The sequence below is a fragment of the Ixodes scapularis genome, unplaced genomic scaffold (genome assembly GCF_016920785.2).
Source record: "Ixodes scapularis isolate PalLabHiFi unplaced genomic scaffold, ASM1692078v2 PGA_scaffold3__209_contigs__length_174095766, whole genome shotgun sequence".
NCBI lineage: Eukaryota > Metazoa > Arthropoda > Arachnida > Ixodida > Ixodidae > Ixodes > Ixodes scapularis.
This window is the reverse complement of record NW_024609868.1, coordinates 51,495,952-51,522,325: the sequence shown is the minus strand read 5'-3', so window position 1 is coordinate 51,522,325 and position 26,374 is coordinate 51,495,952. Positions and strand designations below refer to the sequence as shown.

The window sequence follows — 26,374 nt, the reverse complement described above, 5'->3', positions numbered from 1 at the left end:
TGCTCGATTCATTGCTGCTACACAGCTATCAACGCAGGCGTGAGCGCCCGTCATGTCGTGGCAAGGTGTTGAGCAATTCCATATCTTTTTTGTTAAGAAATATTGACGGCTCGCTGACACATGTGCTATGCCTTCCTGACACCATGATATAAACTTCCATAATTTTGCACTTCTGTTTTTCCTCCGATCTTGCCACGATTGAGGCCGTTTTGAACTGCGTCTTGCAATTGCATTTCGAGGTATGTGCTGCTAGGTCACTTGAAGCCTGGAGCAGACCACGCGCATATTTATGCTCCCTCAACTTGTCGTTGAGGCATCTCGTCTGCCCAATGTAGGATTCACCACAGGGTAAAGGTATTTTGTACACTACATTTTCAGCAGCACTCAACAAACTTATTCCTGCGTCGAACCCAACACTTGGTAGCTTGGCTTCGATTGTCATCATCCCACTTGTTCACCTTCCTAGAAAGTCCTTTAAAGGGATTCTTCAACGAAATTTGAAATGTACCCGTCATGTTCAGAAATAGGTTGAATATGATCCACAATATCCGTAAATGATAATCGCACGTTTGTATTTTGAGCCCGATGAGTGTATTTTTCATTATAAACGGCCCACTCTGGCAAGCGCTCCGAGAGCAGCCAGCAGAGGGCACATGACATCAGCCGCAATTGTGACGTAGTTAGTCTCAGGACGAGCAAAGCTGCGGTGAGGCTGACGTCGAGAGGATGTTTTAGCTGTTCCAGCCACCGAAGCGGCGGCTGTTTATGGCTAGGGTTCCTTGAACTTTTCGTGTGCGTGACCAAAATCTTTATGCTCGCACCGCCGCACGGGCACGCTTTCCCCGTATAAAAGATTCAAAGTAAATAACCAAAATAAAGTGTTGAAGAACATGCGTGCAAGGTGCCATTTGTTTTAGTCTTTTGCTTTAGAACAGTTACTGCTGCAGACGCCGGCACATGCGGTGCGTGGAACACCATTCCCTGCATTCACCTTGATGCTTGGGTAATTTAGCAATAGATTAGTCATTAATAGGCACCATTTTCAAGATCAGTAGGCTCTCAGGTAGGTAATAAAGCTCGAGGTACACCTTAGCATTTCTTATGAGTTGTGAATGCGAAAGCATGCAAGCCGCTCGTCCACTCCCTTTGTCATCTGCTGCTTACTTTTTGTCGCCGGTCAGCGTGCGTGCTCCCTTGGGCACGTTGACCTTGGACGCTCCATCACAACTCCGTGGGTGTCGCTTCTCTGAAGTGCACAAGCGTACAGAGAGAAGCACACTTAATGGAGCTAACTGTAATTCGTGTGAACAGACCACAAACAATGAGGAATATTGCTAAAGTTTTGACAGCCGTTAGTGTTTGTTCAAGGCAGTATTTCAAAGTTCTGAAACTTTTCTTGAGCCTATCGTAAGTTATTCATCAATGTAGCGATGCCCGAGCTATTAGTTTCCGTATTGATAAAGGGAAATTAATTTTTAAAGCAATGTTTGCGCAAATATTTATCATCTTGGCGCAGCAAAGCAGGACGTAGCAGAGTAATCCCCTTGGCGCAGTTTGGGACAAATGGCACAGCAATCTCACCACTGGTTTCTGAAAAGCAGTAGCTTTATTTTCTCAAATGTACATTGTTCTAAAATGTGCTACAAGTTGGAGTAGGTCTTGTAATTGGGCACATGTTTAGCACAGCAATTCTGGTTGGATTGAGCTGACTTATCTCGGAGCATTAGCAAATTTCAGTGCATCCTTATGAAACATTGAAACTCTTATTTTTGAAGCTGGTTTACCGTGAGTAGGGTCGGATATATATATATATATATATATATATATATATACTCAATACAATAATAGCCCTTAAAGGAGTTAGCCGAGGAGGTTGCCAAAAAAGAGATCAGTGAAACGTTTCGGGCCTGGTAGGCTCTTCGTCAGTCAGAAAGAAAAAAAAAAAAAAAAAAAAAAAAAAAACGTTTCGAGCCTACCAGGCCCGAAACGTTTCACTGATCTCTTTTTTGGCAACCTCCTCGGCTAACTCCTTTAAGGGCTATTATTGTATTGAGCATATTTCTCTCGAGTGCCGTCTTTTGTTCCCAGGTGCTGTTCCGTATATATATATATATATATATGTTTGTATATTTAAGATAAATCTATTATTAGCAAGATTTAAACCTTAGTTTTGACAGCATTATAGTGAAGAAGCAGAAGTTGTAAAAAGTTGGAATGGAAAAACTGTAGGGAGGTCCTTTTTTTTTTTTAAGTATACACACACATAGCTTTTTTTCAACATTGCTCGACGATAATGTGTAAAGCTTGGTGCACGGCTACAGCCACATTAATTTTTAACCAGACCCTCTCTTTCTTCAAGCTGTAGGCAGTTTCAAGCTTACCATTGAAACAGCTTTGTCCGTCTCAATTGCACACAGAGTTACCAACTCCTTGGACAGACTCTCCGTCCTCGACCATTAAGGCAACAACTGTACACACCTCACAATAAATAGCATATAGAGTCTGCCCAAAGCAGACATTTTTTTCCCAGAACAGGTTCTAAAAAAAACAAAACTAACACCCCTCAATGTAAGATCAGTTGGGAGAAGAGTCATTGAGGGCTCCAAGCACCAAAGCATACACTTTGTGTACTTGTATTCGCATCTATGTGGCATTATGTACAGAACACAAAAATATACTCGTTTCAAACCCCCCGAGTGCTCGCCAAGCCACGCAAACCTCCAGGAGATGAAAAGTAAAAAAACAATCCCGGAATAAAGATGCAGAAGCCTTTGTTATCACAGTGATGTGCATCAACACTAACAGCACGTGGGGCACAAAACAAACGTACACGCACCTCCTCACACGTCAAACCCTGCCACAGAAACGGCGACCTCGCCACACGTACACATTACACACACGCAACAAATCAAATCCTAAGCATCCGGACGCCCAATTCAAAATTTTCGTTCCGCCGGGCAAGAAGCAAACGCACACCGATTTTACCACTGGGATTCCTAACTTCTCCGTCTCTTTCAAAGCTCCGGCAAAGCCGGGGCTTGGTCGCCTCTCCAAACGACCCGAAACCACTGCTTCGAAGCGGAACTACGATGAACGCTACAACCGCAGGCAACGCCACTGTGTAGGATTTTTCGTTTGTTCTCTCCCGCACTTGTTGCCGACGGTCTTCGCCTCGACGTAACAACAGTGCCTGGAAGGCGTCTCCTACAATGTATTTCGCGTCCCATCCCGCCCACTTGTCGAAAGCAGTCCTGAAGTGGCAACAGATGATGTAACGAGAGCCGTACTGTCACGCCGTTGGATGTCGCCGTTGTTGCGGCGTTCCACCTTCTGGCTGCCGGAGCTTCCGCGGAGCGTCCAGCTGGAAAGCGACCTCCAGCAGAACAGGCATCTGCCACATCCACCACCACTACTGCGACACCGCCAGGATCGTGGCCCGGTGAGAAATCAAGGGACCATTCTTTCGGATGCGGTAAAAGGACCTGTCAGAGACGCCTTCCAAGAACCGCAACGTAACTCCTGCAAGCTTGGAAATGTGGGAAAGATGCGGGTTTTTGCCTTCGGCACGCAACACGACGGCCATTGTTCGAACACTCGTGGAAAGGATCTCTTCTCGCCGAGACGCGCCAGCCGCCGCCCACGGACCTCACGTCATGGTGACGCCCAGCGCTCGCCGCGTGTGTTCGTAGACGACGTAGCTGATGCTGACCGCGGGGGCCACCTTCATGAAGTTGGGCGTGATGCCTCGGTAGAGGCCTCCAAAGCCTTCTGTGCGGACAATGCCCTTGATGAGACCAATCATGGAGCCTTTTTCCTTCCTGCTATCTGCAAAGGCAGGCAGCAAATATTGGTCACGTCGCCCGCTAGACTCCTGGCAAAGTCAAAGTGGGAGCTCTCTGCAGAAATCGGTGTAAGAAACTAGGTGCCTAAAACAGTGCTGCAAGTTTACCGCATTCATTCATATTTCTATTTGCGGTGCGAGAACCCTGCCTCGAATTGAATGGCGCAGCGTCGTCACCCGCATTGATGCTGCAAAGAGAGCTGCTAAGTTGTAGGTTTTCCTAGCACTGTAAAGGCTACAAATGATAAAACGCTATTTGAATCAAAGTGCTATTCATTTAACCCCTAATTCTTATTATTCGGTAAAAAATGTCCAGTTTCCTACATCAAAATCATTATTAAATTTCTTTAACTTTAGGTGCATGTACTGGCATTATAGTACTAACTTACCATGAATTGACAAACACAGGTGCAGTACATAAAAGAAAACTGCACTCAACCAAAAAGTTTTTGCAACTTTTAGCTGCATCATGAGGGCTAAAAAAAAAAATTAAACATTGGAACTTGTGCACTGATACACACAATGTTCTAAACCACAGAGTCCAGTCCCTAGTCCCCTTAGTGGAATTAGATCTCTTTTGTATGCACGAAACAAGCTTCCTCTTTTCACACAAATGAAACAGATTATAAACTTACCTACATATTACAAACATACAGTCAATACCTAGAAAATATGCACAAAGTATGTGCCACGTCAGTAGGTACTCCCCCATTCATAAAACAATTGGCTGTGGTCATTTTGACTGCAATTTAACGGCATTTCCCCACAAGTATCCGTGATGATAGTCAATCTCCAACGTACGAGAGCAGCGCACAAGTTTGCCTAGCTCACTATACAGTCGTGCCTCGCTAATATGGACACCTCCATTCCTCCCAAACATTGTCCATAACGCGAGTCATTCATAGTACTAATGAGACAAAAATGCACATATTAAGGCAAAAGCCTTATACGTCCCATTACGGGAAAAGGCGGCGTTGGCATTGAGCCCGAAAGATGGCCATAAAAATATGCCATCAAACACACACCGCTCAAGGTCAAAGCGGACGCGCTTCAGAAGTAAAACGGAAAGAAAAGCACAGCAATGCAGATGCTTCGTCACGGAAGCTGTGAAGCTGGCGGGGGTGCCACACCTGCGCAGTGGGGGAGCGTGATTTCACCACAGGAGCACCGTGTGCAAAAGGAAGATGTGGCACGCTGGCTCCGGCGCGTCAGTTGTGCTTCAGACTTCATTTGTGCTTGTTGTGTGCTTTGTGCGATGGACTGCGAGGTGACTGCGTCTACATCTACAACCTCGACATAGGCAGCAGCATCTACATCTACGGCAGCACACCGAATACAATACCAGCAGAAACAACTTTAATACATGCAGAAACAATACTCGAAAACATTTCACCCATGGGACTATAATGCTTTTGCATTCCTACATGCAAGCAGTCTTAAAGGAGCTGTGCAACAATTTCAGGGCTTTGCTTAAATAATTGCGGAAGTTGATGCCCGACACTTCTGAAGTGAACTACAGAAAACAGATTTTACCTGGATGCCCTAGTTTCTATTTTAAAAAATTAAAAAAAGATCCAGGTTTTTGCCACCTCTCAACTCGTACATCGTCTTCCGGGTGATGTGCGCAGTGACGTCGATGGGGTAGGTGCGGGGTTCCGGAAAAGTTCTCTCTTTAGAGCCATCAGTGAGCAGCGAGAACTCATCCGCTCGCGACCGCGTGACCACGTGCTGGCGGGCGCAGCGCGAACAATATCGTGAAAGGAGGAAAGTTTCATCCGGGTCTGGGTAGCATATCGGCCATACCCGTCCGGCCCTGTCCCCTCCACCTCCGGCGGCTGTTCGCGGTAACAGATAGAGCTGACGGTTTTGTGGACCTAGGATAGATGGCGCCACTAAAACTCCGTACAATAAAAGTTTTCTTTATGATACCAGGTTTTTGACGCATTTATATTTATGTTGGAACGACAAGGTTTATAGAAAAGTTACCTTTTATCGAGCAGGTATTTGCAAAACTTGCCATCTTTCTACAAGACCCCCTTTGACGTCATGCCGCGTGTTTCTCATGGCCGCTGTTCGTGGCTGCAGGTCGAGGAATATTCTAATTTTTGCCTCGCTATTACACAACGGAATCACAACATTTCGATGAAAGGAGATGTGTTTTCTGTCATTTGACAAGGTGAACCATGTCAAAAAGTAGAAGATGCCAATTGTTGCACAGCTCCTTAAAGGGCTTCTGAAAAGGAAAAAAGATTTTTTCTTTTTAAATCTATTTGAGACACACTGTCAAAAAAAAATTGTATGCGAAAAATTTTTTCTTTACAGCAATATTGACGGCGAGTGATTTATTTGAAATTCTGTGTGTGAAGTCCATGACGTCATGAGTCATTCCGGAATGACCATCTCGATCATGAAGGCGAAGCTGATCCCCCTCTTTTCCACGCGCCCGAAATGCCGAGGAAGAAAACAAGTGGAAAGGTCGTGATTGCCGACTAAATTGCGTCTCGCACTGTCAATATTGCTTTGAATTTTTTTTCTTTTTCCGCATAAAATTTATTTTTTGACACGTGCGTCCCAATCAAGCCTTAAAAAAAAAAAAAATGTTTTTTCTTTTCAGGTTTTTTTTTTAAGTGTCTTCAGCGTGTTTTTACTTCATTCGTCCTCTGAAAACTCGTCTATAAAAAGGGGTATCCGTATCGAGGAGACATCACAATACTAGAACAGTCACTGTGCCAGCCGATGTGAGCACGGCTTTGAAGGAGTAAAGACAAGAGATCACCCTGCCTTGTGCCTGCAACCTTGTCCTGACCAGGGCCAGTGGGTAGCTGGCCACCTGGCCACAGGAGCTGCTGATGGTGCCACAGCCTAGGAGCACCAGGATGCCGGGGTCGTCGGTCAGGTCGTGCCTCCTCAGGTACAGCTTTTTCAGAGTCTGCGTGCAATCCGGCAACGGGGTCACATTACCGCCAACAAGCAATGAGGCAGTGCTAACTCTTTCCTGACCGCGTCCATAGGCCATCGATCACCGTTGATCGATGGTTTCCAATCCCCGTCAAGAAATTAAATTGAGTGCGGAGAATTATGTTTTGCAATCTCGTGGATAGCCGAATAACTCTAGTTTCGGGTTCAACGTAAGTTTAAGCTGTATCACAGGCTGGTGGGCTGTCAAAAATAGTTGTAGAAACGGTGGTTGCACTTGTCTAACATGGCTAACTGCTTGCATCAGTCTTCGTAACAAAGATGGCAATTTTTACATAATTCAACTGTGTTGTGGCATATGTTTTAGACCACAAGAGCTCTGGGAACACTTCAAATGATATTATTGGGGAGAAGATCAGACCGTGGTGCCCCAAGTGGTGAACTTTAGAACTATACGAATAGGGACAACAAATAACAATGACTCAGCACTCGGCTGACTTAACCCAACACCACGTCAGCATTCGACTGGTGTTCGTGTTGTCAGGTCGCCTGAGGGGAAAGGAGGTGCGCTTTGTTACCACCTTAGCCTGCATGAACAATGCGGCATGCACAATGCATATGCCCGGCTCAGCACAAAAGCCGAAGTAACTCAAGCTCCCTTCTCTGACGACTGCTTTCGGGAGAGATCTGGCACTAAGGATAAACGTCACTTCATTGATTGTTAGTATTTTTACGTTAAGACATGAACATGCCCACAAAGCCTGAGAGCATGTCCACAGGCCTTGTGTTAGGTAAACACGAAGGTGTGAGGATGACGATGATGATTGGTGTTTAATGGCGCAAGAGCGGAAGGTGTGGGGACAACAAAGGGGTCAGAGCACCACCTATAGTTCGATCTCCTCGCCAATAGGCATTGCTTCACAGGTGGCTGTCGGTAAGCATCGCAATAATTTCCAAGGCTGTCCTGAGCCGGTATGCACGTTTTATGTCCCCAACAAGGTGCACAAAAATTCTAAATATGAGGGAACTGCAATCGTGGCTATGACAAAACCAAGGTAGAAGACAAGGAAAGCATTCTGCTGGGGATGTGAGGTGTACTATCTGCGCTTCACCAATACAAGCATTCCTTCACTGAAAAGCACACACGTTACGGAGGCTAACTCTCCGACTAACCGAATATAGACGTCGGTTAGAGTACACTAACTTTCAGAAGTAATAGCTGTGGGCATGAGGCACATTTTTTATGCTTAAAATTTTTCTTATTTGTCGTTTAACTTGACATACCGTATTTACTCGCAAATGAACGCACCCCCCAAGTCGGCTCTCAAAATTTCGACTTTCTTTTTTTCACTCGCGTATTAAACGCACCCCCAACTCTGACGTTAAAACTTTGACCCCTTCCCCCCACACGCGCGAAATGAACACACTTTTTTATCCTGGTGCAGCAAGGTTGTGAATGCATGGGCAGCGTGAGCGAACAAAAACGCCTTGCAAAAGGCGTTAAAAAAATTAAAAAAGATCCAACGGAAGCAAGAAAAAAAAAACATGGAGAGGAGCTTCTTTTTTTTTTTTGCACAGCGCAGTTTGGACCTTGGGTTGTGCGCCGCGCGCAAGGAAATAAAAAAGAGGAGCGGAGAAGCCCTCGCCTAAGCAAAGCGCGCATAATGAAGGCATCCTGCCCTTGCCTCCTCCTTGCACTTTGGAAAGAGAAGGGAGAAGCCGTCGAAATGAACACACTTTTCTATCCTGGTGCCGCGAGGTCGCAAATGCATGGGCAGAGCGGGCAAACAAAACAACTTGCGAAAAGCAGGAAAAAAAAAAAAAAAAAAAAAAAAAAAACACGGAAGCAAGAAAAAAAACATGGAGAGAAGCTTTTTTTTTTTTTTTTTGCATCGCAGTTTAATTTTGGATTTGGGCGCCGTGCGCAGAGACAAGCATTTACGTCGATTTTTCAAATAAAAGGTCCGTTCATTACGTGAGTAAATAGAGCAGCTGTCGGCATTTACCGTAATATCCCGAGTCATCGCCCATCCCCGAGCCATCGCCCACCCCATTTTTGGGGCCAATATCGATTTCCGGAAAAACACCTAGTCATCGCCCACCCCTTCAAATACCCCAGCGCGGACTCTGGGATCCGCGAACGCTCATCCTACCCGAATGACGCGCCCGCGGACCTTACAGTTGGAGGACGTCCGTGACAAAGTGAAACGAAGGAGGGAAAGACACTTTTTTTTTGTTTACGCATTTCCTCCGTGAGCGACCCCAAAGTGGTCGTGTATCCGTGCGAAAAGAAAACGATGGAGATAACAAAATAAGAGTTTGTTAACGTAACCGCGGAGTGTTAGGTCAAAGTCTGTCTCCGCCGAAGTAAGGTCACCGCGAACCAGCTCCTTCTTCCCGCCCGTCGCGACCGCTGTTGTGCAATAGTTTAGGCAAAGCCAAAGCGTAAATAAAGCTTTGCTAGAACGTCCTACACAGACGTTTACAGAGCGTCCCAACCGTGCATTGATAGCCCGCCGTGCACGGACGCACGTATGTACGCACCAAACAAGAAAGTTGCGCAAGAGCTTGCAATTGACAAGGCGCCCGACTTGGCCCGACGCCAAAGTATTTGCCAACGCGACCACCGGCGTTCCCGCTTTCCCAGCATTGTTCTTGGTCGCTTCTTTGGTCCGCTCGCTCGCTCGTTGCGCCTGGTCGGTTTTTCTATTTTCTTGTAGACTTTTCTTTCTTTTTTTTTACTAACTGGGAGAACATAATGGTGACATTCTTTCACGGAACAAACGTTCGTGCTATATGCAGATCGGCGGTGTTTCTAGCGCGTATGCAAGCAACGGACTTCGCTATAGTAAAATATTCTTTCGTGAGCATTTTTTTCTATAAAACAATGAAACTAAATCGAGTTTCGAGTTTGATGTATCTCTTGTGCATCAGCGCTAGATACGCAGAGAAAAATAGGCGTTTTTTTCCACTTTTTTTCAAGTGTTTGTGCTCACCCACCGAGACATGGCCCACCCCACTTTTTTAACGAATTTCAGGCGGTTGGGGGGTGGGCGATGACTCGGTATATTACGGTATATGCTTTCTGCACGTACACTGTATTTTTAAGAAATAAAATTTTAAATCTTTTTCCCCACATTATATTAGCCTCTGTTCCTTTTGAGAACAACTAATTGGCCACATTTTGATATGTCATATTGCTCCATATGCAAGTTAGGAAAATAAAAGTGCTTGCACGGATCCTTTGAAAATTGCTACTTTTCCCGTGGTCAGAAAAAACTTACAAAGAATGTGTTGTGCATTGTTTTGCAAAGACGCTGCATGGACAAACTCGGTACTATGCATTTTGTGCCTTGACGGCATGACCATCGCCGTGCGAGGCGTCTGTGAACGAAAGCCCTACCAAAGCTAGCATTCCGGCGGGAGTGTAATGCCGCATATCTCGCAATGGCACACCCAAGCTTTGACTCGACTGTTTCGCATCTCTCCGTTTCCTCCGAGGCAAGCGCTTGTTCTGGTCCCCCTTGCCCGTTCTCCTACCATGTGTGCGAGCATGCTCACTCGTCACCTCTCGCATAATGGGGCCGCAGCACTAGATTTCCTACATCGTCTACCGGGACACAGACTGGCCACGAGTGCCGGGTCGGCGTTTCAACTCGCATTCAATTGGCAGGGACGCAGGTTCCAGCTCGATGCTAACGCAGCTTTTGCGTAACATTCTTCAGTTACAGAATACTTCCAAGAGCCAATCATAAAACACATCCTGCATTAAAAGAAAAGGCAGACAACAGGACACGAGTGCCAAAGGGAGCGGATACATGCCTCGTAGATGGCGAGGTCGATTCCGGCATAGGGGATAATGCCTAGGAGGTTGGGAAGGTAGCCCTTGTAGAAGCTGCGCAGCCCCTCGTTGGCGTAAATCTTGTACGCCGCGTCCACTATGCCCTTGTACTGGCCGGTCTTCCTCAAAGCCAGTCGAGTCTTGAGCACCTGAGGCGGATAACGCAAGTTGAAATTGAGTGTGATGCGACGACTATGCGTAAAAAAAGGTATGAAAATGGGCGTCGCAGGTTGTGCACAGGCTTTTCTCTGCATCCAGCTGAATCATCTCCTCGTGAACGACGGTTGCGGAAACGAACAGATTCTTGCCGAAACAGCAAGGTAACTAGGGATGCTGCGAACTACCCTAGGTTCGAATTCGAAAGGTTTCAATATTTTCGAACCGAACTGATGTTCGATTTCGAAAAGATTCAATATTTTCGACCGTAGGGAGGTTCGAATTCGAAAAATTCGCAACTTTCCAAAATTGTGGGGTTTCGAATTCGAAAAGTTTGAAGCTTTCACGGTTTCTAAAAGTTCACGCCTCACTGGTTTTCACGAAATCAGGTTTAGAAAAGTTTGGTTGTGATATTTAGACTGCGCGAAGTTGGTCAGGCAATTAAATGAGACGACGAGTGCCCCGGATGTGCTGGAATACTTGCCAGTGCAGTGACGTGTAACAATAGATAGTAATTGTGACCGCCAGCCCGGGGTGGTCATTAACGTGCATTACGAAGTAGTGATCCTACAAACGCACTGTTTAACGATACTCATCCAGTTCGAAACGGCCTGGGGCAGGCAGGTGGTTGAGGTTCAGAAAAACTTTGAAGTGATCTGGCGAACTGCCCCCCTACCCCCTTGCACGCTGGTAGTAATCCGATCAAATGCTGCTGGGGTGACGCTGGCATATAGTAAGTTTAGTTTGTACATGATGCAAAATCCTGAGACTGGGAATGAAATTTGAAAGAAAAAGTGCAAGAAGACAGAAAAAAGGGGAGAGGACAACGTCTCAAACTCAACTCAGCTGAAAACTCAGCTCAGGACAACGTCTCAAACTCAACTCAGCTGAAAACTCAGCTCAGGACAACGTCTCAAACTCAACTCAGCTGAGTTTGAGACGTTGTCCTGTCCCCTTCTTTTCTTTCTTCTTACACTATTTCTTGCGAATTTCATTCCCAGTCTCGGGATTTTGCATCATGATCAACATACACCAGGCCCCCTGCACCTTGACATTTTTTTTTTTTTTTTTTTTGTAATAGCTTTGGAGGTTTATTTCTTGAGGCGGAAGAAACACCGAGCAAAAAGCGCAGAAGCTGATGCAACTTGAGGTCGAGGAGTGTTCTACCATACCAGTGGCGTCAGAAGAGGAAAAACGGGGGGGGGGGGGAGGGGGGGGAGCTCCAGTCTCTCCCCCCCCCTTCCCAGATATTTCGGACTGTTAAAGAAAACAATACAGGGAAAGAAGGCATGGTCAAGCTTATTTTAATCTGAAATTATTTATGCATATGTATAGCTACTGTCGCTCTTCACTGCAAAAAAGACATGCAGCGAAGCGCTGATGTAACGCTGCTCACATGCCGTCAGGTACTTATCGTATGCCATGAACAACAGTTTTGACGGTGCGATACAAAGCTGGTGAACGCTCCCGTCGGCACGTGCTTAGCACGAGGTCAGCGCTATGCTTGTAGCACTCCGCTGCTTGTGTGAACAGGCCTTTAGAAACTCGTTGTCAGGAGGCACTACTCGTCACATGCTCGGTGGCTCGAAAGTTCAAAGCTATGTCTTTTCGACCTAAATAACTGTGCCATTGGTAAAAAATAATCAATAACTAAACATCACAATAAATCCAAAAATAAAAAGCTGGAGAGGAAAAAAAAACTATCAAGAACCTGTCGGAAGTGTTGTATTCTTGCATATTCAGAGGCCCAGAACTATGAAACAAGTTTCTCCTACCAAAAGGTGTACAGGCCAAAAGAAACACGTCCCAAGAGCGTAAAATGAGAAATAAAATATTTTTTTTTATGACGCGCTGAACTTGAACAGTTTTAGAAATCTTCCCCCGTGAGTTAATTTATTCCTCAATGTGAAAAACAACAATAAATACATTATTTTGTATTCTGCAGATGGTAATGATATGTACTGTCTCTGGTGTTAATTTAAATGCGATACCCAAACAATGTAGGCGAAAAAAATTACCAAGTTTAGGGCATAATTGTCCGTAGGTACATGTTTGGATATTTACTCAAAACTCGTCTTGAACAACAATAATCATATCTTAAGACGACACTCACCTAGGCTATACAGTCAAAACCGTTTATAACGAACAGCAACAAACACTACGATCAGTTCGATATAGCAAGTAGTTCGATATAGCAAAAACCATTTACAACGAACTTCCACGATGTGTTCGTTGTAAGGCGAGAGCTTCCCTCTCGTCCTCATCTCTTCACTTTTGCCTTGTAAGCCCGCGCTAAAACTTTTTTTTTTTTTTTGCATGCGTGCAGATTTTGTTTTTTTTTAGCTTATCTCCCCTTCTGAATCGCTTTTCTTCGTGAGCAAATGCTTTAAGATGAAAAGATATTTTTTTTTTGTGTGTGTGTGTGTGTGTGTGTGTGTGTGTGTGTGTGTGTGTGTGTGTGTGTGTGTGTGTGTGTGTGTGTGTGTGTGTGTGTGTGTGTGTGTGTGTGTGTGTGTGTGTGTGTGTGTGTGTGTGTGTGTGTGTGTGTGTGTGTGTGTGTGTGTGTGTGTGTGTGTGTGTGTGTGTGTGTGTGTGTGTGTGTGTGTGTGTGTGTGTGTTCCGTGCGTGCAGTGTATTTTTCAGCTTTCTCCCCTTCTGAATCGCCTCTCTGCGCTCAATTTTGTTCGCAACTTGAGCATTTGAAATTTTCTTTCTTTCTATACTTCTGTTTTGAGGGAAGGGACAGGCTAGAAGACGATTGTTTGCGCGTTTTGGAAGCCTTCCCGGAGGGAAAAGTTCGATATAGCCATTATGTCGTTCGTTATAAAAAGTACTGTTTACATACATTTTTATTTAATTTTTCTGTGAGTTCGATATCGACAATAAATCGCTGTACGTGGGTTCGTTCTAAACGGGTTTCACTGTATATAGATCATTCTTAAAAAGTTTAACATCTCTACCATAAATAGCTTCGGCTATAGCGCGCTTCAAATATGGCACAAATGACAATTGTCAGAAACCCGTCGTCCTTCCTCGCTCCTTCGGGAATCTATTTTTCTAAAACCAAGCATGCCAGATGATTGAAATGAACGGCATTGTCTTTCGCAAGGAATGCGTCACCCCATGTAAAATTGCAAAAAAAAAAATTACGAATGTACCTCGCTGCTTGAATCTAAATGAAACCACCCGCCGATCTTTCGAAGTTCGACGAGCTTCGAACTTTTACCCTAAAAGTTCGAAGTTCGTCTAACTTTTGACTTTTCAGGAATCGAGAGTTTGACAATTTTCGAATTCTTTAGATTAATAAGTTCGAAAGTTCGAAAATTATTGAATTTCTTAGCGTAGGAAGTTTGAAAGTTCGACAAGCATGGAATTTTGCAGCGTAATAAGTGTGAAAATTCGAAAAGCGTTGAACTTCTTAGTTTAATAGGTTCGAAAATTCGACTTCCGTCGAATTTCTCGATATGGAAAGGTAGAAAATTTGAAATCTTTCGAACATTTCGAATCGCTTGATTCGATCATCGAAACTTCGATTCGAAAAAAGTTTGCGGCATCCCTAAAGGTAACCCGGCTGGGCCTTTGCTGGCACACACTTTGCATCTGGGTCACCTTAGGACTCTTGTGTTTGCTTGTGAGAGAAAGCTTTGACGTGACAAAGAAACAAATGATGAAGCTATAGTCGGTGACAGGTCAAGAACGAAGTGGAAACTCCACCCACCCTTTTCCACTTCAGCAGAGCAAACGGTGGAGAGGAGGTCGCCTCCTCTCCAGCATTCGCTCTGACAAAGATGAGAGAGGTGGGAGGAGCTTCCACTTCGTTCTTGACCTGTCACCGACTATAGTAGTAGCATGACGTAAGAAGCATAGGGGAAAGCTGGAAGTTGAAGGGACTTGCACCTTTGCCGAGTTTGTAAAGAGCAGCCTCACCTCCATGGGGTAGATGGTCGTCTGGGCAATGCTGCCAGCGAGGGAGCCGGCAAAGAAGCGCTCAAACATGTGAAGGTCCCGGCTTGAATCCCCCTTGATAAACCTCTTGGCCTGCAAAGGCAGTATACAACAAAAAAAAATGAGTAGGGCTTCCATGGTGCAAAGACAAAATAGCAGAGGGTCGAAAGTAAAAAAAGAATAATCATAACAAACGAATACCCAACATTCTGTAACAAATGTTATAATAATCCTCCTCTAAAAAAAAAGTGAAAGCCGTTTACAACTCCCTGTAACGCAAGTACTGGGGGGGGGGGGGGGGGTTCAACTAACCAGGGGGGGGGGTCACGTGACCTTGGGGGGTCACGTGAGCTTGGGGGTCACATGACCCCCCCAATGCCGAAAATGTCATCACTGACGTCACTGATGACGTCATCAGTGACGATGCGGATACCGATGACGTCATTAGTGACGTCACTGATGACTTACCAGTGATGATGACGATGACGATGCGAATGTCGGTGACGTCATCAGTGACGTCACTGATGACGTCATCAGTGATGATGACGATGACGATGCGGATGCCGGTGACGACATCAGTGACGTCACTGATGACGTCATCAGTGATGATGACGATGACGATGCGGATGTCGGTAACGTCATCAGTGATGATGACGATGTGGATGCCGGTGACGTCATCAGTGACGTCACTAATGACGTCATCAGTGATGATGACAATGACGATGTGGATGCCGGTGACGTCATCAGTGACGATGACGTCATCGGGGGTCACGCGACATCGGCGGGGGTCACGTGACCCCCCCCCCCCCCCCCCCGAGGTCACGTGACCTCAGGGGAGTCACGTGACTTCGGGGGGTCACGTGACCTCGGGGGTGGTCACGTGCCCCCCACGAGGTCACGTGACCCTGGTGGGGGGCTCGCACGGTGCATTATGGGACATTTCCCATAATGCACCGCGCAGTTACGGCGACGCCGCTCAAGCCGGAAACGGGCCCCTAAGAGCTGCGCTCTAAAAAAACAACAACCATTTGATTATGTTTACAAAGACTGCTAAGCACCACTGATCTCCAGTAGGGGGCTGGATGGCGCACTGAGCAGACAGGTACTATGAAGCCAACGGAAGTAAGCAGCTTGTCCCGAAGGCGAGTGCATGACAGGCCTTTAAATTCTTCCGAGTGCTGCTTTGAACAGCTTTCAGGGCACTGTATTTTATCTTGTAATCTTAAGAGAGCCTGCTTGTTGCTTACCCCTGCAGACCTTGTAAAACATAATGCACTCGCTAGAGTGTGTTCGCTTATAGGTATGCACCCACAAGTGGCTCAGACTTGGTAAACTAGGAGTTAAACTTGGAAAAAAAAACTTCATTTAGGGGCAGGGATGGTCGAGCACATTTGAACCATAACAGAAAACCATAAAGTGTGAGGAGTGAATCACACTTCAACTAATGAAAGCAATACTTTTAAAATAGGATAAGGGTCAACAAGTTAGCAAACAGCCGCAGCACTCAGTGACAATAACTAGGCTACGGTGACCAACATTGTCATACTAACCCACTGTCATTGTAAATTGTGAATTGCCCTTGCCATAAATAGTTGCAACAGGTTGGCTCCACACATCAGAACAGGCTAAAAGTTTAACACCATAGATAAACTATCTAAAAAAAATGAGCTAAAAGCAAACAATTTCCTAAAACGAAAATCCGCAGAGCTGAAAATGGCACTCGAAATCTGATTCATTCATTTGGCACTTAGCTACAGGTGCACATACCTTCTCATAAGCCAGGAACTTGAGCGCACTCTCGGGCGCAATCTTGATGACGTTGATGCCGTTGCCACGCCAGAGGGAACCGACGCCTCCCTCGTTCAGCATGTGCCGCAAGCACTGCTGGATTGACCGGAACTCACTCCCCCTCACCTTGAAACAAACCAGACCATGCAGGAATCAAGCATGCTTTCAGCCCAAATTGCCAAACCCTAAAACGACACACTGGACCACTCACAATGCCAGCTGACGACTCATAACACTGATGACTGTGGTGTCCTAAGCGGAAACTACGGACCTCAGGCATATTTTCTAATACTTCATCAATCCTATCTCGCCACCATTGCATCCCATTGTCTAATAAACATTTAACAACGACCAAACTGCCTGGCTGGCTAGGTTTGCTGGCGTAAAATACTGAGCATGCGCCCACCCTCTTGAAAAGCTGAGGGATGGGCAGTCGTTATCTGAGAGAAAAAAATCCAGAAGGGGTGCAAAGTAAGGTGGGCTTCACAGCTTAGTACCAACTAATGCACGTCAAGCTTCACTGACTACATTGCACCAGCGTGCTTAGATAAGCGGCTGACATGGAAGAGTATCTCAATTACCTAGATGTGCTGAGAAGCCTGCAGAGCCGTATAGTAGAGAGTTTGGCCATTCGTTGGGAAGTATAGGAGACAAATGAGGAGGTGCCATTAGTCGAAAGCGGGCTGGGCGTGTTCCAAGGCGTCTTCACAAATTCGAATGTGACCAACCAGAGGCCGGAAATAATACCCTGGCGGTGGTCGCGAGAAACAAACCTGATAACTGCATCAGGGTAACTCTTGGTGACTGAAAATATGGTACACGTGATGTTTCAATCACGCTCATCCAAAATGATGGTGGAAGAGTGCGACTAGCGGAACGATCGACATAATCCTTACGGCAAGCGCCGAGGGCCGGGAATCTGCCGTCCGAGCGGTCACACTCTGTCCGAGCAAAACAGAGTTGAGCGGCGGATTCGTTTCTTACATCTTTCTGCATGATCATGATCAAAACAACACGTGCACCGTATTTTCAACCACAAAGAGTTACTACACTTCACTCCTATGCGCTTATTAAAACCATATACGAACATACACCTTTGATCAGAACTATTTCTTGCTACCACCGCTAGGGGATTCTTTTCGGCTTCTGGTTGGTCAAGAGAGCATGCCAAGCCCTCTTTCCAAGTCTGGTGCACGCCTTGGCTCTCTCTATACACGGCTCTGGAAGCCGGGGGTGGGCACTTGGTACGATGTCCTTTGTTTATTTTTTATATATTTCAAAAGTAGCGGATAGGTGCTTACTGGGATGTGGTTGGATGCTCGGTATTTTACGGTACGGGGGCAACTTAGCAGGTATACGCCAGACACCACGAAAAGAGTAAAACAAGCGTTCCATTTCATGTATAATACTGTGTTCAGCACGACACTCTTCTGCAGTGCGCTTTTGTAATTTCACTGTCTACACACAAAAAGTTAAGCCAACTTATACTGTCGAGACCGGTTATAACGAAGACAATGGGAGTCGGAAATCACTTCGCTATATCCGCTATTTTGTTTAAACCGAATTCAGTTAACGAAGTGCAAAAGGGAATGGGGAAATCGTGATTCCTTCGCTGTAGCCGCTATTTCGTTATAACCGACTTCGTTATAACCGGTCTCGTCAGTATACTAGGCTGTGCTATGCTCAGTAGCAACACACTTGTTGCATATTAGTGATGGGATCCCAAGTTGCCCATTCTGTATTCAGCAGTTCCCAACCAAGTGGACCCAGCTCATAAGCCTTTCCTTCTCAAATACATATGGTGCTACGCAACCCACAAACAACTTCTCATGTCAGCTTTGGCCTCGGGCTGTGCTCAGGTTGCATCAATACTAAATAATCGGAAGAAAGCCCACCCCATATTTTTTCAACATTAATCTCTTCATTTTGTTTGGGAGATGACTATGCTAAGACGTCTCTGATTTTGCCTAGCGAGACCCACTATTACATCAGAATCTTTAGCATGTCAGACAGATGTCTCAGGTGTCAGTACCGGTAACACCCGTTACCGCTACTTATCATTACCGCATTCATGTAAAATTGTGTTGTGTGTGTTTAGACAGCAAAAAGTCAGTCAGCTTCAACATGCATTTGGCGTCTTTGCTGTAGATGAGAAATTTAGCCAGTGCATTACCAGTGCCTGGCTGAAAACTTTAATGTGCATCACACAGTAGTGGTAGAGGACTGCGTGCGGTGTGATGCTCATCCAGATCAAAATAGGCAAGGAGAAGATTGAACCAAGGACCCTGGGTTCTGCATATCCATATTTCTGCTCTACAATCTCTCAGACATGCAAGAGCAATTGTAAAAGACAGGGCTAGCCCCTAGCAGCAATGTGCGGAAGCGGCGGAGGGCAAGGGGACTCTCGCGGAGTCGCGGGGAGTGCGAGAGCATCCCTGCTGCGTGAGGAGCTGTAATCGAAGAGAATGTGTTTAGGATGCACGTTCTGTGTCGACTGAAAAAGATTGAAAAGAACCGAGTACCATTTATAACACAATTTGGGATCTCACCGTCGATAACATTTCCCAAGCTTCCGTGCCCGCGCTCCAATGGATATCTCCCACATCTTCCATCTGCCATACTTCCTATGGGTTTCTAGCGGTTCTGACTCGGCAGCTTTTGCCACTGGCTCACCTGTAGAAACACTTTGAGTCGGTCCAGCGGGGCAGTGCAGGTTCGAGAGACGGCTCCGGCCACTCCGCCGGCCACCAAGTGCCGCCACCACATCCCGGTGTGGATCTCTTCGTCCGTGAAGTCGTCTGGCACCAGTGTGTCTTCGCCTATGTCGACGTACTGCAGAGACCCGCCCCCCAACGTGAGACAAAAACGAGGAGATTGTGTGCCGACCGGATTGCTGCAGTAGACCCTTTCCAAACTGCGCTACCATCTATAGTTAGGTGAGGGAAGGAAAAGCGGGAAAGGCTCCTCCTGCAAAAGCCCTCCACTCGTTCCATTTTACTAGACTGAACGCTGGAGAAGACACGAGGCAGAAAGCGAGTGCATTCTCCTTCTATCCAGCTTTTCTTAACCTGCAACAGAGCCTAGTGGTTCGAATGCCAATGGTGGTAAAGATGTACCGTAGAATACCGTGTGTCCAGGGTTGTAAAGTACCTAGGTACAAACACTGGAAATCACTATCTAGGTACTTTTGTTGTACCTGAGGTACAAAGGTACTTCCATTTCTCGGTATGTATCTGTATCTTAGATACATTTTCCAGTAACTTGTAACTAAGTGAAGTTACTTTTTACAGGTACTTTTCTATTCACTTCGTCAAAATGGTATAAACTATAAATATTGCTGTGTTAACACACTACCAGTGCCGTGATTAACGTTTAGTTGGGTACGACCTGGGAGGCACTGACTTGATAGAACGACGTTTTAGCGAACGAAGCACCGTTCATGATGTATCATCAACCACACTGTAGCGAATGGCGGTGTTAATTTGAGCGAACGGTGGATTAGCGGTGCCGTTCTAGCGACACCAATCTATCGAACCACTTCGGAACTCCGTTAAGGGAAAATAGCGACCTGCTTCCTTCATCTCAAACCTAAATCGACCTCATTCATACAGGGGAGGAGATAACTTCAAAGATGTGTGCAGTTTCTGTTGCCTGTATCTTGGTTTTGGGAAACTGGCCAAGGTGGAAAAGATTTATGCGAGCACAAACTGGCTCGCACCGGTCGCCTCTAATCGCCGACAGAGTGAGAACAGCAAGGCGCGCCTTTCGAATGCCCGGCCTCCGGAACGCGCTCCGAGCATTCCGCCGGACTTCGGCTATGCACGCACGTTCGAGGTGCACAAGATGCCGAAGTGTCGTCGGAGGAAGCAACCTTGCACCAGAGGTGGGACAACCGGAGCTCCTCCCTGCTGTCTTCACCTCGTCGGAGACTAGAGGGCGCGAAACGTGCTCAGTCTTTGGTGGAATTCGATTTATTCTTGCGCGGACTTGTGACGTTCACATGGGAATGTAATCGGAATCGACAAAACAGAGGTTCTAGCAGTCTGCGGCAAAGACGAGCCAAGTCGGGCCGTCCGCCACTGAACCGAGGCGCGTCGACTTACGGTGGCGTGCCTCCAGTGGCTGATGATGTCGTGAATCTCCGAACTAGGATGGAAGAGCAGGTAGTCTCTCCACTCTTCGAAGCTGATTGACAGAGATCCATCCTTGTCCATCCTACGGTAGCGTAGTGGAAGAAGGAAAACGGTGCAAACGGCTGCCTGATGATGCCCGCGTGACGCAGCTGCCGTCGCTGCTTACGTAAGAGAAAGCAACGGTACGAAGGCGCCATCTATAGAGCAGCCCTAAAACATATCCGTTATGCATACAAGTAGACTGGTCTCGCAGCAATTTGAAAAGTCAAATCTATGCCTATCGCAGCAATTTGAAAAGTCAAATCTATGCCTATCTATAAGAAATGGTCTCTCATAATATTGTTGGAATCATTTCGAGCACACGGCAAGTAATGCTCAATATATTCGCGGGTCGGAACTTCTCCGGGGCTGCTCGATAGAAGGCCCCGCATCGTTCTCGCATCTTTACAAACGGTTGCAACATACTTGATAACGCTTGAGCAAAAATGTGTGAAGCAGCCTTTATTAGATTGATTAAATGTGCAAAATCGCACGAATAAGCGGCGAGAAACTTCATGAAAATGAATACTACAAAAACCAAGGCAGTCCTTTTTCGCCCTAAATATAAGGAAATTTATATTTCGAAACCGGTTCTATACAACTCGTGCATTATTGAATCAACAAACTCGTTAAAAATCCTTGGAGTGTTGTTTACAAAGGACATGACTTGGAATAAGCAGATAGCTTCCGTTACATTTAGATTAGTGCAGACAGTCGGTCTAGTATGGCGTCACAGCTCCATACTTCCTACGAAAGTTAAATTATTACTGTGCAACTCCTTGTTTTATTTGCATATTAGTAATTGCTATCTTGTGTGGGGCACAACCACGATTACCAACCTAGAAAGAATTGATGTATTGCAGAAAAAGATGTTGTGCTCCATTTGTAATGCCTCTTACGATTGCCATGCTTTGCCGTTGTTTGAGAGGCTTTCAATTATAAACATCTTGGATTTGTATACCTATAGGTTATGTCAAAGCTTTCAATGAGAATTAAAACGTAATATGCAATATCTAGAACCGCTGGCTTCATTAACTAGAAACGATCCTGCCTACTCACATTGTCATAGCGAATACTGGAAGGTGGATATAAGCAGAACAAATTACGGAACACAAATGCTGAAATACTTGCTTCCCAAAGCTCTGAACGATCACCTCCAAGAACAAAATTGATTTGACTAATACTACATTATACAACCTAAGGTCAATGTACTTGTAGTTCTATAAGGTTCTGCTTGCTAAGATGGTGTTTATATCTTTTAACACGAAAGAGTATTTTGTGAACTTCAAGGATGTGAATATTTTTAGAGCACAGCTCTTAGGCACGCGTTTCCAGCTTGAGCAGCGTCGGCGTTGGCGTAACCGCACGGTGCATTATGGGAAACGTCCCATAATGCAACGCGTGGGCCGTTGTGACGTTACGAGGGTCGCTGGTAACGTCACAAGCGTGACGTTTCCTATATTGCTACGCGCAGACGTTTCAGGATGGGACGTTTCCCATAATGCAACGCACGGACGTTTCGGCACGGTGACGTTTCGGCACTGCGCGGGAGGGAGGAGGACGAGAAGGGAGAGGGAGGAGAAAAAGGGGGAGGAGGCAAGGAGCACGGGAAGACTAGATGAGGAGGGGAGGGTATGGATGAGGAAGAGGGGCATATTGTCCCCTCCCCTCCTCCCCCTCAAGGGCTGCACTCTAATTCGGCATTACAGAGAGTTGAAAACATCTTTCTTTTTTGTTTATTCGTTTTTTTTGGTGCTTGATGTAGCATGTTTGCGGTCGAAATTTCACTATGATACATGTTTTTAGAAAACACTTTAGATATTTATATTTTGTGACAACGCTGGCTCTGGAGCATTTTCGTTCTGTTTCTGACATTGTTTACAACGTAAAGGAACTACTAAGTTCATGTTTTAGAAATCTCTGGATCTTTTAATTTTGTAACAAGCTTTCTCCGAGATGTTAGTATTATTTTCATTGCTGCCACTGTAAGGGGGCCGAGGGCTCGTCCAGCTGCCTGTGGGTAGCTTTTTCCCTCGGTCTCCGCCATCAATGAATGGAAATAAAAGGATTTATTATTCTTATTCTTATAATAATTCTGCTTTGCATTCCGCCTGCAAGAGGGCACACACTCTGTTTTACGACTAGCGTGCGAAGTGTTTGGTTCAAACCTCCCCAAAAAAGATAAAATATGCCAAGATCACTTTTACGAAATTAGTTTTAACTGAAAGTGGTTGCCGTCTTAGAGCACGAAGGCGCATCTCATGAGTTCATACTGCTCTATGTTTTAGGTCCAATTACTCGGTTGTCGGATTGTCACTCCTTCATCTGGCAGTTGCGTACTCCCCATGGTAGTACCGCAAAATGCGTAAATTTGCTGGCTAAGACTGCCATGAAGTGCAGAGTTACAAATTTGTGGTACTTGTGGGAAAAAAAAGCCCAGTGTACCAAATTTACGACGCTTCCGCAACTGAGTAAACATAATAATGTCAGCAGAAAGATTGCGCCCGCCAGTATGAGAGGAGCAATTTGGGGGCAAGGCTGACATCGTACACTCACCTCCTAAGTAGCCGAACGGCCTCGTCGTAGTCTATGTTTACCCCCAGGCGTTGGAAAGAAGTCTGTATTTCGGTGGCATCCAATGTACCTTTGCAAGGAGCAAGGGAAGAGAGAGCCAGTTATACATGGCCAACACTGTGTCTCGGCAGAGAGAATGACGTACAGCTAACTGACACCGCTGGAGGTGGGACAGAGGAAAATTGGGACTCCCACCCATGTGGCTCCTGCCCTTTCTCCCAGTGGGCCCGGTGCCGGGGTAACGCCGACTAGGTTTGACCAGAGGAAAATTGGCGACTCCCTTGCCAGGGGGAAGAAGTGGGGGGTGATGTTTTTAGTTTTTTAGCCCGATCCCCCAAAGGTCATGGATGGATGGATGGATGGATGAATACGGCTGAGCCCTTTGGATCGGGCGGTAGCTTACGCCACCTAGCCATTTTGTTTTACCATTCAAGCTTAGAATATTTAAATGTGAAATCTATATTCACTCCGCAGTGCAAAGAAAATGAGGCTATGAAACCCCCTTGCCATCAGTGGATAAGAAAATACCTAGTTTTCTCTCGATTTCTGCCACCATTCACTTAATCTTTGCTTGGTAATCTCTACAGTCTTGAAATCCACTCTCCCTTCGCTGTCTCTAAAACCCAATGACTTTATTAAATCTATGTTGTCTTCGGTAGGAATAGGGTGAAGCATAGGGTCATCCTGGTGATATCCCACACCGCCTGGTGATAGTTACAAAATTGCAGAGGGTAAGCAAATTGGCGAAGTAAAGCAATCATACTTTTGGTTCTTAATTTCCAGGCTAGGTGGTGCAAGCTGCTGCACGTTATAAAGGGTATAGCTGTTAGCATCCATCCATCCATCCGAATTCGTCAGCATATACCACGTTTCTACGGTTACAGACAATTCAAGAAACGCAAGATTAGCCCAACTTCTACCCGCAAGGTTAAACCCAACTTAGTCTAGAGCCACCAAGTAGCCTCAGGATACCACATTCCATGGTGACTGCTGAGGCCGAAGATAGAGCTAGCTGATGGATAGACTGCAGTCGTGAATATGAACTATGTTCATTGATTTTATCTCAGTTTGACATCCAGTTAATATGTTGCTTGATAACTTAAAATTATGTTTTTCAACGTTTTAGGATTAACCTATGGACGAGGTGAGCGATGCATATAAAAGTATGATATGTCAAGAAGCTATATGGAGAGCAAGTCGTCTGCTTCTTGCATAGGTGTTACGGTGACGTCAGAACGACGCCGAGCTCTGATTGGCTTTGATTGAAAGGATAGTGGGTAGACCCCACTGCTAGATGCCTTGAGGTCTACCCACTATTTTTTCAATCAGCCAATAAGTGCTCGGCATTCTGACATCATTGCACCTCCTGCGCAAGAAGCAGACGACTTGCTCCCCAGGCGAGCTGCAGTGAGTCCCTAGTAGGCTAATTGTCACAATACACATAGCTTACCGTCCCTATTTGCGTCCAAACTTTTGAAGACAACCATGAGGTTCTTCTCGTGCTCGATGATGTAATGGACAAACTCCGCAAAGCTGACACTGCCATCCTTGCCTGTGTCCGAGGCTTGAATGAATTTCTGTGCACAGAAAGCGATGCTCCAGGTGTTAAGAGCTATATTTCCGCACACAGGAACACAGCTGTTTAACTTTAACCTATCAAAAACTAAAGTAAAAAGAAAAAAAAAAAAGATTAGATTTGTTTTGTGTGTTGGTACGAATTTTAACAATTTAACTAAAAGTTTACGTCACTAAAGCACTCCGCGGAATAGAATGCGATTTTTTTTTTTTCCTCCCGGAGCAAGAAGTTAGCAAAACGATCACGGATCGACGCCACGACCGATCTGGCAAAGTGTCTACTTTGGTCGGCTACATTGGTAACCACCCGAGCCAGGAGAGGAGGGCTTCTCCGCGACGCCGGAGACCTTCGGCAAAGCGACAAACAAAAAAGCACAAAAAAGAAAAAAAAAAAAAAAAACATATCGAACGCGCTGCCGCTACACATCCCGTATCTCACCGCCCGCCCGCATGCAAACGTGCACCGTGATTGAATGCCTCAAAAACAGTCGTTGCATAACGTAACGCGACTGGGTAGGCATTTCTGTCGAAACAAACGAACATCCAGTCGGGCTTGCAGTGTACACGTGACTCCACGGAAAGCCACGCTCAAGGCTTCCTTGTGGCTTCCTTCGTGCGTGGCCTTCGTCGCTAATAGTCGGCAATGAAAACCACACACTGCACGCTCGGCTAAACCGCGTCCCGAGGGGGCACCTTCGCCGGTCCTTAATGAGAAAGTAATCTGTAACACGGAGCACGTTAACAACCGAAGAGTTTCTCCGCGAACGCCGCACTCGCGCGAGCATGGCACGGTGAAATGCCATACATATCTCTTCGGTCAGCTGTGCGGATATTAGGCGACGATGAGGTATACTGACCTCCGCGCTTCCTGGGCTGTGCGGTAGTCCGAGTTTGCGGAGGCCCGTGGTGAGGTCCTTGATATCAATCTGCCCATCTTCGTTCACGTCCAACTTCTTGAAAAGCTTTTCGAGCCGTTCCTCCACCTCTATCGGCAGTTCAGGGTAGTAATGCGGTGGGTGCTGGCTGTTCTTCAGCGCGGCGCCGTTCGCCGGGGGTTTCATCTTGGCCTTAGCACATCCTGGTCGCTGCGGCTTCGATTGAATGAATGGATGGTCGATTTTCTTTTTTTTTGTCTCAGCCGGTCCGAGGTTCTCACTGCTGCTGTCGCTCGTAGGCGCGTTAGCTGATTTCTGTCCGGAGAAGAGCTTGATCCGTTGGACTGCCCGCGGTTAGCATTTGCCTGGCAAACGGTATCTACACCGGAGCCGACGTTGTACGCGAGGCCGGATGATTCGGGATATCATGATTATTATCACCACATTGCTACCGCTGGACGCTGGGCAAAGGTACGATACGTCACCTGCGTGGTTTCGTCACAGAGAACTACAGAGAACGATCTCTGCAACGTGAAATTCCGGCGTCGACCGCTATGCACAGTGGCGTCGCCGGCGTCGCAGCTGCTGTATATTTCTTTTTATGTTTAGGCTAGGTAGCGCAAGCTACCGCCCATTAGAAAGGGTACATTGCTCCATCTATCTTATTGAGTCTTGTGCTACCTCGTTGCTT

General features: G+C 46.1%; 1 protein-coding gene across 1 annotated transcript; it reads right to left on the bottom strand.

Annotated features, from left to right (window-relative positions):
• Positions 1 to 2,105: 2,105 nt before the first annotated feature.
• On the bottom strand, positions 2,106 to 26,230 carry LOC8041871 (calcium-binding mitochondrial carrier protein SCaMC-2). The gene is made up of 10 exons (XM_029971676.4): positions 25,666 to 26,230; positions 24,684 to 24,810; positions 23,216 to 23,303; positions 20,591 to 20,702; positions 19,161 to 19,319; positions 16,467 to 16,613; positions 14,682 to 14,792; positions 10,580 to 10,747; positions 6,623 to 6,770; positions 2,106 to 3,825 (listed from the first exon to the last, which is right to left on the bottom strand). The coding sequence occupies exons 1-10, from the start codon at positions 25,867 to 25,869 to the stop codon at positions 3,647 to 3,649; spliced, it is 1,443 nt and encodes a 480-aa protein (XP_029827536.1). The 5' UTR covers positions 25,870 to 26,230; the 3' UTR covers positions 2,106 to 3,646.
• Positions 26,231 to 26,374: the final 144 nt, after the last annotated feature.

Bases quoted from the DNA above. Each gene is read 5' to 3' on its own strand.
- LOC8041871 (XM_029971676.4), bottom strand. From the start codon at position 25,869: ATGAAACCCCCGGCGAACGGCGCCGCGCTGAAGAACAGCCAGCACCCA. The intron at 6,771-10,579 runs GCATGTATCCGC...GATTGCACGCAG, and splicing joins TCGACCTCGCCATCTACGAG to ACTCTGAAAAAGCTGTACCT. The intron at 3,826-6,622 runs GCAGGGTGATCT...CTGCCTTTGCAG, and splicing joins GACAAGGTTGCAGGCACAAG to ATAGCAGGAAGGAAAAAGGC.